The sequence below is a fragment of the Symphodus melops genome, assembly GCF_947650265.1.
Source record: "Symphodus melops genome assembly, chromosome: 9".
Lineage (NCBI taxonomy): Eukaryota > Metazoa > Chordata > Actinopteri > Labriformes > Labridae > Symphodus > Symphodus melops.
The window spans coordinates 15,293,776-15,304,149 of NC_136699.1; the positions used below are offsets into that span (position 1 = coordinate 15,293,776).

Below are 10,374 nucleotides of genomic sequence, written 5' to 3' on the forward strand. Positions count from 1 at the left end.
TAGGGTCATAGCGAAGGCCCTTTGAACACAATGATGCATCTATTTTCTGAGCACACTATTTAATGTGCCTCAGCCTCGCAAAACAAAACATTTCTGAGAAAACAGCAAATTACCTCCCCACCCTTGCCTTGTTAAAAATGAACAAACCTCCCGCTGTGTGCACAAATCTGTGCTTGTGTGCACATACCTGCGTGTCTGTGTTTAGTAGCTGAGCTGGATGTGTGTATTATCTCTGCATGAGTCTGCTGTAATTACACAGTGAAGGTACCCATGGGGCGTCAGCAGCTACATTTGGATCAGCGCCACATCCCCTGGTTTTATTGTGTCTTGTGCCTGACAGAAAAAAAAAACTGCTGTATGTGTCTGTTTATGTTGACTGACGAGAGCAGGCCTGGTGTGTGAGTGCATGCTGCAACTTTATGTCTATCTAAAGTCTCTGCATGCATGCTTACATACCACTCAGCCGTTTACTATTGCTATAACTATCATTACGAGTATAGGTTTTCAAAGAAAGACATCAGCTGTGTGTGTGTGTATGTTTGTGTGTCACTGTGGGAATTCAAGAAACCTCTCTTTCATGTGTTATAGTGTCAGTGTGACAAGTTCAGAGGTGGAACCGCAGCGTTTCATGAAAATGTTTCATTGTTTTTGTAGCAGCACAGAACTCATGAAAGCCACTCTCATTATTTTACTAATCAATCGATAGCTTGACAGTTACACATGCAGCTGGTCCTTTTCTGGTATGTGTTTCCAACAGGTAAATCTTTGCAACAGCCTGCGAAAGGTCTGACCTTCTTTTCTATGCTAAAGTCGACAGAGCAGAAAGGAAAGTGGCAGTTCATTTCACATACTGATGTAAAAAAAACTTCAGCTGCAGGCGTGAACTTCCACTAACCCGAGCAGACTTCAAAAGCATCAGAACTGTTTCTTATTCAGTCTGGAGATTATATTGTCATCTTCCTGAAATAACGTTAGTTTTTGGAACTAGTTGCACATTAAAGCCTCTCCACCTGGAGCTTTATCTGCCTCCTGCAGATCAGCAACATTGCAGCCAGTGAGATGATCAGATGACTGAGCAGTGAGATCAAAGCTGGCCTCTGTGTGTCTCCATACTGGAGGTATTTTTATGGCTTGCTCTTAAACTGTGTAGTGGTTAATATACATTTAATGGAGACAGGGAATTGATAAAACACTTTTGGACATATAAAGGCTGCGGTCAGAAAAGTGTCAGAGTTGGAGTTTTGCACCTATATTGGCAGAGTAACATTATATGACCTCTGGAAATAGACTTCAGGGACAGTGAGCAGTAGGACATGTGCAGTATGTGCAGTGTGTGTGATTGTGTGCACACTTGTGTGTGTTTGTGCGCTGGTCCACTTGCCCATATTTAACTTTCTGCATTCTGCAGCTGCTTGGAGGTTGAGTTATTCTGTAGTATAGTAACCAAGAGAAACGCCACACACAAGGCTACAGCCACGAACCATTGCTCTCCCTTTCAGTTCCACACAAACCAGAAAAAATCCATCTTTCATCAGATCATAAACCGTCAACTTAAAGTGAAAACATCTGCAAAGAAAATAGCAAATGGATTATATAAAATCACCTATTTCGTGCTGCGCTTTTTCGCCCAGAAGAATTTTCATCCAAAGAGTCGTTAGAACTGCAGAGTTCAAACAAAGGAAAAATGATCTGCAATCATAAAATGTTTTGTGTTTCTCATTTTTTATGACAAAGACTGAAACAGTGTCATCCCAGAGTCAAGTGTTTCTTTTGGCATTTTTCAGGAATATTGTCATGCTATAACCTTAACTGTAGCCAAACAATCCCAGAAAGGTGCATACACAGACTCTTACAAAGAGTCGGGGAGAAAGGTGAGTTATTCATTAACGTTCAACATTCAAGGCTCTGAAAAGATTCTGCAACATTCACTGCTGCCAGTGTGTCAATTTGATGTCAAAAAAGGATGACAAGAAGCATCGTTAGGAGCAATATCTTGAGCAAGATTGTGAGGGTGTAATGTGTTATGAGCATGTGCGCCCCTTCCCTTTCTTCCTCTCTTCTTACGGTGAGTCTGACTCAGCAGCTGGCGGTCAGTGGATGGTCAGTCGGTGAAGTCAGTAGAGCAGCGAAGCAGACAGGAATTGCATCTATCTTCAGAGATGTCACCTCTGTTGCTTTATTTTAGGCCAGCTTGTCTGGCAGACATTACCGCATGAATGTGTAGCTGCACATTGGCCGTGGCCCAAAATGCTCTTGGCTTGGCTCGGGGTATAGGAGTATTGTTTTTAAGGCTCCAGGGTCAATGGGTTCATTGAGCTTTGTTCTTGGATTAAAAGGCAAATCAGTATTGTTTGGTATTGGTTTCGTAAATGTTCTTTTTAAAGTCATTTTACTTATTTGCTAATGGACAAAGTTTCGACTATGTCTTAAAATGGGCCAAACATTTAATGGTAATCAAGACATCTCAAAATTAATAGCAGTAATTCTTTGCAATCAACATAACTGCTTCTTGTATGGATAAGCCACTAATTCACAAACCTGATATGTCTACAATTAATGAGGAATACTTTTAATGTTTCCATTTCTTTTAGATGATGCCATCAGAGCACCTGACCTGCAGTTGGTTGCAGCAGCTACTAGTTGTACTCATGAAGCTTTGCATAACTTTTGCCGGGCCTCTGCGACCTCTCAACGGGACAGAATGCACAGCCAAGGGTCCCGCGTCCTACATCCTGGTCTTTACAGGTCACTGGATCCCACAGGCCTTTCCCAAGCAGTATCCACTCTTCCGGCCTCCTGCACAGTGGTCCAAACTCATAGGTGAGACGGCTAAGGATAAAGGAAGTCCTTATTTTATTTTTAATTTTTTTAATTTTGTTTTATAGATGTGGGAATTTTTGGTGAAACTTCCAGGGGAGATAAAGCAACATGTGTCAGACTTACCTGTAAGCAAAAAAAAAGTTTGCTTCCCATCATGTGTCAGAAGTTGACATTCTCATATTCAGCATACATACACAGGGTAAAGCAACATGAAAGGATGTCTCAATGCTACCAGATGGAGTTTTTGCTCTCAGTGTCTGTAACGTCAATCCAGCCATTTCTTAATATTTCTCTAGTTCTTCAACTTTATCAAATACTCCTTTCCACGTGTCCACTGGTTTACCACAGTGTTGGCTTTAAAAGCTGCATCGAGGCTTTCAGGGCTGGCACAGGAGGGTGATGATAGTTGGGGTGTGGCGGGGTCACACCACTTACCTCAGAGCCAGGAGTACTGTAGGAGGAGGAGAGGAAGAGGAGATTCTTGCCTTTATTTTTGGCCTTTTTTTTAAGCCATGGAGCATGGGATGGATGGCAGATGTTTGTATGTGTGTGTGTGTGTGTGTGTGTGTGTGTGTGTGTGTGTTTAACTGCTCTTGTGCATCACTGTCTGTGGCTTTGTCTGGTTTCCAGCTCTCCCACTCGTGCCCTTCTGCCCTGCCAGAGGGTGATGGCCTACTTACTCCTTATAGAGACAGGCACCGAGGATTCTAACACACCCATAAGGGCTTTTAATGTCCCTGGGCACCACTGGGCACAGGATGGGGGCGGGGGAAGCAAGGAAGCAAGGACTGGGTTTTGTCACAGAAGAAGAAAAATGAGGGGTTTGAGAGGCTAACGTTGGAAATAAAATTTGTCACTACACAAAGAAAAGCAAAACCTGTCAAGGGGTTTGGGGGCCATCGATGCTTTTATGTGGAGATCTGGGGGTAAAGGGGCCGAGGACACTGCCATTTGGAAGAGGAAATGGAGTTTGTCATGGCCAGAGAAAAACATGGGCAATTCAGGAAGGGCGGGAAATGGGCTTTAACGTCTTGGTGGGGCCCAAACGTGATGTGTTATCAAGTTTCAAGGCCTTGATGCTTGTGGGAAAGTTGTTAGGATGGAAATGCAATTAAGTGTCGAAGTAATGCCGTTTAGAGGAGAAACAAGATACTGTGTGAAGTGTGCTGGACAGGTTGTGTATGTGTCTCAGTGCAGTGTGTGTGTGTGTTAAGCATGTGTCAAGAGTCTTTAAGAATAAATGCGTGCTTGTGTATGTGTGCCTGTACACAGCGCTGAGTAGTGAGGTGAGGCAGAATCATCAGAGTATTTGTCAGCGTGTTTTTGGCTAACCTTTCTCTGCCCTTAAAACCACTGGCCCAGGCAAGTTGGTCTGTGGGTTTCACTGTGTGCTCAAGTACAAATAGTCTGACCTAAATCAAGTCTTGTGATTTGCAGCACATATTACAGAGAAACAAATATGAGGACGTAAAGGCAATGGTTGTCTTCGCTGGATGTATAACGGAGTTCACATTTGTTTAAAAAATGCTCATGCACCATCTGAGTTCTGACTTTGAGATCCCGATCTGTATCTCCTGGTAGCTCCAGACTGCTGTTGTTTCAATGATGATAGATGGAGACAGATAAAACTATAACCGTGCACTAATGCCAGAGACATAGCTTGCATGTGGGCAATTTCTTAACCATTATCTGTTTAATTGCAGGGAGAAGGAGGCAGTTATAGAAATACATACAGGCTCCATGGTGGAAATGATCTCACCGTCTGGCTGAGCCTCTGTGGTACCTCATTGACATTGATATGCATTCCAGCAAATAAGCATCTCTCTCCTGTCTTTTCCTCTTTCTTGTTTTTCTTTTCTTCCATTAGCGGTTAGCCACAATCGCCATTTTCGACTGTGGGAGGAGGGTGCTCCAGCCAGTGCAGGGGTGCAGAACTTCTCTGAACTCGGGGTGACAGTAGAGCTCATGAAGGCAGCCAAGGAGGCCAGGAAGGGACGTGTGGTTGGAGCCATGTACAGAACGGCCGGCATCCCAAACGGCATCGGGCACAGCTCCACGGAGTTGCTCATACAGCCGCGGAACTCAATGGTAGGCACAAATAAAACTTAAGTAGGAGCAATACTCATTCACAAAAGTAAGCACATGCTCAGACGCAGTAAGTCACACAAACTGTCTCTGTTTGAGTAAATCTCTTCAGTCATCTGGTGATCTGGGCCTCCACGTAATGCTGTCCATCTGCACATTTCACCACTTCTTTCCACTATCCAATCAGACTATGTTTAGCTCGAGTGCTGAAGTCTTTCAGCCACAAACACCCACATCCGCCCTGCATGGTCTGCACTCTGTCTGCTTCATGGCCCAATGAACTCATTGTGCCCAGGATGAACTTTAGTACAGAAATAGTTCAGTAATGGTTCAATTGCTCCAAATCAAACACTGCTATGCTGATGATACACTCATCTCTTTCTCTGAAAACCCCTAATCCTGGACCCCCTGTCCTCCATTAATGGTTGCTCCGCTGCCTTTTAAGAATGGATGCCTATTAATTTCCTCCAAGTAAACTTCCAAACTGTCATTGGAGACTTGAACTGGCGACCCTCTGGTTCTCAACCCATGTCCCTACAAACTGAGCTACTGCCACCCAAAGTGAAGCTTGTCTTGTCTAATAGAGGAGAAAGATGGCAGTCAGAATCCAGGGATGATGAGTACAAAATAAAAACAAATATTTTCATTGTATATTTTTACCCTCTTTGTTGAGCGCCTGTTGCTCACTGGGGAAAATTTTCCCTGGGAAAAAAAAGGTATTTACTAAAACTACCAACTTTTAACTATTTTCTTTGGGTTGTCAGACAGCTGCAATCATGCATTATCCTAGATAGGCTGATAAATGTGGAAGTTTTGCTGGGCTGTCAGCCGCTCTAGGGAACAACTGTAATCAATGCTGGACAATGCCTTCGAATAGTCAGCGAGTCTGAAAGCAAGGGTCATGGATGGAGTCCTAAATTTGGGCCTAGGTTTTAAATAAAGGCGAAGGATTTCAAAGAGGCATGAGGTATGGCTCTCTGGAAAAAATGTCATTTACTATTCACAGAGTTATAACTAGAACCAAATTCTTCTTTTATGTGCAAAGCATATGTTGCAGATGAACAAGAGGGAGAGAGGTGAAGAGGAAGGGCGGACATTTGCTGGAGCTTTTAGAAATAGGTGTCTGCCGGTCTGAATGTCTGCTGACCTACATTTGTTTATTAGTTATTCCACTGCCTGAACCTGAGGGCTCTCTAAAATCATAAACAACTCTGTCCGAGGGCATCTTTGGTAAGTACTTGTCATGGATAGCAGCTTAACAGCTTTTCTTCGCGGTACATGATGTCAATGGCTGTTTTTAAAAGAGTCTTTCTGTTTTTAGATGTGTGGACAAAACAAAAAAAGAAGCTTGGTATGACTATTGTGCTTGTGTCGAACGTGACAATGACAGACTGAATGATGGGAGTCGGCTGACAGCTAAATCCGTTGCCCTTTTCTGTCTGCCTGTGACTCTCTCCCTCGCATTTTTTCTTACACACAAACCAGAACAATCAGACACAATGTTCTAAAAACACCACCACATATGATTTCTATCTCCATATTCATGAGCTTTTTTTTTTTTTTTTTCGTTCGTTGCTGTTGTGTGATTAAAAACAGACTGAAGACTCGTATGATGATCCAAGTGGTATTTGTCCTAAAGATTAAAACACAGTATTTACAATAACAGCTCCTTAGCATTTAGATGCTTGAGCTCCTGACTGAGTTATATGTTCTGTAGGTTGAATTGTTCTCTGTTGGGTTCTGCGGAAGTTTTCCTGTGATGCAGAAAAAGTGAGAGGAGTCAATGCACTTTGAGTGACTGTCTGTGGTATAGCAATCCTTCCTGGCCTCAATATTGCAAACCATCATCAAGAAAGTGAGGAGGGATACCTCTGATCCTTGCTGAGTGCCTGAATGGATAAAGCAGGATGAGGCTACGTGGAAAAACACTGTTTGAGAGGAGGCCATAGAAGGGAAAGGAGGAAAGGAAGGAAGGAAGGAACAAGGGGATCAGGGGAGGATTGAAAGAAGCAGAGCTGATCCTGATTTGTGTTTTGTTTCTTGCCGTGCGTCACAGGCAAGAAACAGACCCCATGTGTCAGAATGACACAGCCTGCTCCCCGTCCCAAGTGGTCCTGCTCTGGTTTGATGTCAGTTCCAGCTCTTCCATCATACTGCTCTCTAGGCCACCCTTTCCCTGCCCTGTCCAAAGCTATCTAAAGCCCACCCACTCTGACCCCGGCTTCAGCAGCTTAGCCGATGTCCTCAAATATCAGGACACAAAAGAGGAGACGTTTTTCAAATGCGCTGTTTTCTGGGTGACTGCCACCTCAGCGTGTGCCGACCCCCAGGCCACTTCCTGTATGAGGTCACCAGCTCTCAGGAAACATCCATCACACATGAAACAGTCCAGCCCTGCAAAGGAAACCGTGTGGATTCATGTACATGCACATACAGTAGGCAGTTCCATAGTCCCTGAGTACAAATCTATAAATGTTATGACTGAATTTTTCATCAGGCTCCCCTGTAGTAGCATTTACAACTACAAGTTGCCAATGCATGGAATTATAAATCACCAAAGCACATACTAAACTAATCTGTATGAAATTACAAAATGTGCCTCAAAATGCGTTTATTTCTCTTTGATTTATGACTAAAGATATTTACCAAAAAAAGCTAAAAAAGCAGGGTTTGAAACCAGTCCAGCTGTTTCGCTCTGCAGCATTAATGAAAAGCAGTACTTTGAGCTTAAAGTCAACATCAGCATGCTGATATTCTCACAGTGTCAATGCTATCACACTGATGTTAAGCAGGCATGATGTGAACACGGTTCAACATTTAAGCTCTGCATAATGCATTTAAAAATGTAATTTGCACTTTAAAGGTGTCTTCTTTTGTATGTAGTAGGTTCCAACCTAATTAATGGATACAAATAGATTTTGCAGATAATGGCAATGATAAGCAAAGTCAGATAATTTTGCATTTATATACACTTCCATAGAAGCTTTCATAATTGTTGTGATGTTTCAGTCTTGACGAGGAACCAACATTAGCATTGCAACAACGACCCCTTCTTCTAAATCTAAGAGTACTTCATGGCCTTGATCCTCTATTTATTTGAGCTATATTAGGATTTAAAAATGTTCTTTTGTATTTACTTACTTGTATGTTGATTTCCTAATTGTGTTTTTTTCTGTCTTAACTAACTGAATGTGTGGTGTCTTCCTCTCTCTTTTTCTGATCAATAGCTGTCCCTCATGGTGAAGATGATCCCCAGCCCCGACTGGTTTGTTGGTGTGGACAGCTTAAACCTTTGCGAGGGCAGCCACTGGAAAAAGGAAGTCAGCGTTGACCTTCAGCCATATGATGCAGGAACTGACAGTGGATTCACTTTTTCTTCTCCAAACTTTCCAACGTTTCCTCCAGAAAACATCACAAAGGTTAGCTCTTGAATGTATATGGTATCGTATTGTATCGTAGCACATTTTTGTATCATGTCATGCATGTTCATAAATTCATGCTAATACGCTTCAATTCTGATGTTCATTGGTTCTTACGATGATTCTTAATAAAGTCATTTGTGTAAACCCTTAGAAGACGAAGTATGGTAGACGGCCCTCATTACTCCTAAAATAGTTTAGCAGCTTGGGAACGAGACATCATTCTTAGCTGTCTCCACTCAAATGATTGCTTGGCGGACCTCATGCTTGACCTGGAGTGAATTGAGTAAAGAGAGCCTCTCTTACATAATAGTCAGCCTATCCTCTCCCAACATGTGTTTTTAAGTGAACTATTGTGTATTGGAACTTTTGTTGAGAATCTAGCTGGCTCTGCCGATGAATTATGCCCAATTGTTCTTTGCTGACTCGTTCAGATCACGTCTCAGATGCCGAACCATCCAGCCAACTCCTTCTACTATCCACGCTTAAAGGAGCTTCCACCTATTGCCAGCGTTAGGATCATTCAACAGAGCAGATCACCTGACCGGCAAACCCAAATGTCCAACCATATTCTACCAAACTCTATTAGTCCACAGCGCTTCTCAGGTAAGATCAGTGAAAGCAAAACGTTTATGTGGAAGGATAAAAAATTGTTTGGTTTTATTGAATGAATGCGTCTTGCATGACAGGTGTAATATAGTCTCAGGTACAGGACTGTTTACACACCAGCACAACCTACTATTCTGTTATCCACAGATGCTACAATCACATGCTAATTGGACATTGCCTTCTTTTGCAGATATTTGTTCGTATACTTGTCTCTTCTGCTAACAAAAATGTAACACTTGCCACCACTCTTTCCTGTGACACAGTGACACCTCTGGACTGTGAAGTGTCTCTCTGGTCATCCTGGGGTTTATGTCTGGGTCCCTGCTCCAGAGGTGGTGTTCGCCACCGCACACGTTACATCCTCTTGCGGCCAGCCAATGCTGGTGTCCCCTGCCCTGAACTGGAGGAACAGGCTGAATGTGTGCCACACAGTTGTATGAAACGCCAGTAAACTGCAGGGCGCACAAGCACAGATACTGCCAGTATTCAACACTGGGACTCTCATGCTATCACTGCTGGACTGCGAAAAGTTGCTGCAGCTTAAGTATTCCCTTGAAAATGCAAATCATCATAATGTGTTTGTTAAAGTGAATTTGTGATCATTTAAGACATGCTGCATTGCCCCTTCTGTGCAGCCACTTAGTCTTACACTAGTTTAGGGTGTATTCTAACCAAACTTTTCCATTAGAATTACAAGTATTGGAAAGATATTAGAATCAAACATATGAGGCCCTACGAAATAGACCTGTTTCTTCTTCTCAAATAACAGTCAACATTAATATAAATGATGGTTGCATCTAACAGACAGAAAAAAAGAGAAAGATTTCAGGTCTATTTTTATGTGAAAACAGCAAATAACAGCATTGCAGTGCTAGTAAAGAATGTAACATTGGTGAAATTAAGCTAGTTGATGACAATGATCTGTGTTTTCCCTGCACATATGTTCTATGTTTATAATTTAAATATGGAAAGATAATATAAATAGGTAAACGCACAAAAGGGAGACATTTCCTGTTAAAAATCAGGGTAACTCCACAGAAGGACCTGAGCCAAGCTGCTGCTACTGGCTAAGCTTGTTTCTCAGTTCACACATGATCAAAGCGGTGGTGTATTGGGGCAAGATCTTATGTGTATGTACACATGTGATCACAGAATTCTGCACACAAAGGTCCTTGCACATACTGCATACTGTTAATGGCATTGTGGCATTAGTTTACATTGGTAACCTACACATGCTTGGTACATTCATTTCTTTCAAAATAGCCTCACACCCCCTTTTATAAACATCACCTTCACAAGAAACACTTGATAGCTGACTTGAGGCTTAGAGAAGGTCGAGAGAAGCAGGCCGACCTAAAAAAAAAGTTTTTCACAGAATATATATATATATATATATATATATATATATATATAATTATCTCTTTTGATATTTTAATGTTGA

The 10,374-nt window shown here is 42.3% G+C and overlaps 1 protein-coding gene across 1 annotated transcript in view; it reads left to right on the forward strand.

The window, feature by feature from the left end:
* spon2a (spondin 2a, extracellular matrix protein) overlaps positions 1-10,298 on the forward strand; it is a 13,249-nt gene extending 2,951 nt beyond the window's left edge. Inside the window, exons 2-6 of the mRNA XM_079353026.1 lie at positions 2,592-2,820; positions 4,688-4,908; positions 8,133-8,324; positions 8,759-8,930; positions 9,197-10,298. Coding sequence (XP_079209152.1) covers positions 2,592-2,820; positions 4,688-4,908; positions 8,133-8,324; positions 8,759-8,930; positions 9,197-9,384 — 1,002 coding nt within the window. The 3' untranslated portion in view covers positions 9,385-10,298. The remainder of the gene's footprint in view (positions 1-2,591; positions 2,821-4,687; positions 4,909-8,132; positions 8,325-8,758; positions 8,931-9,196) is intronic.
* The last annotated feature ends 76 nt before the right edge of the window (positions 10,299-10,374 follow it).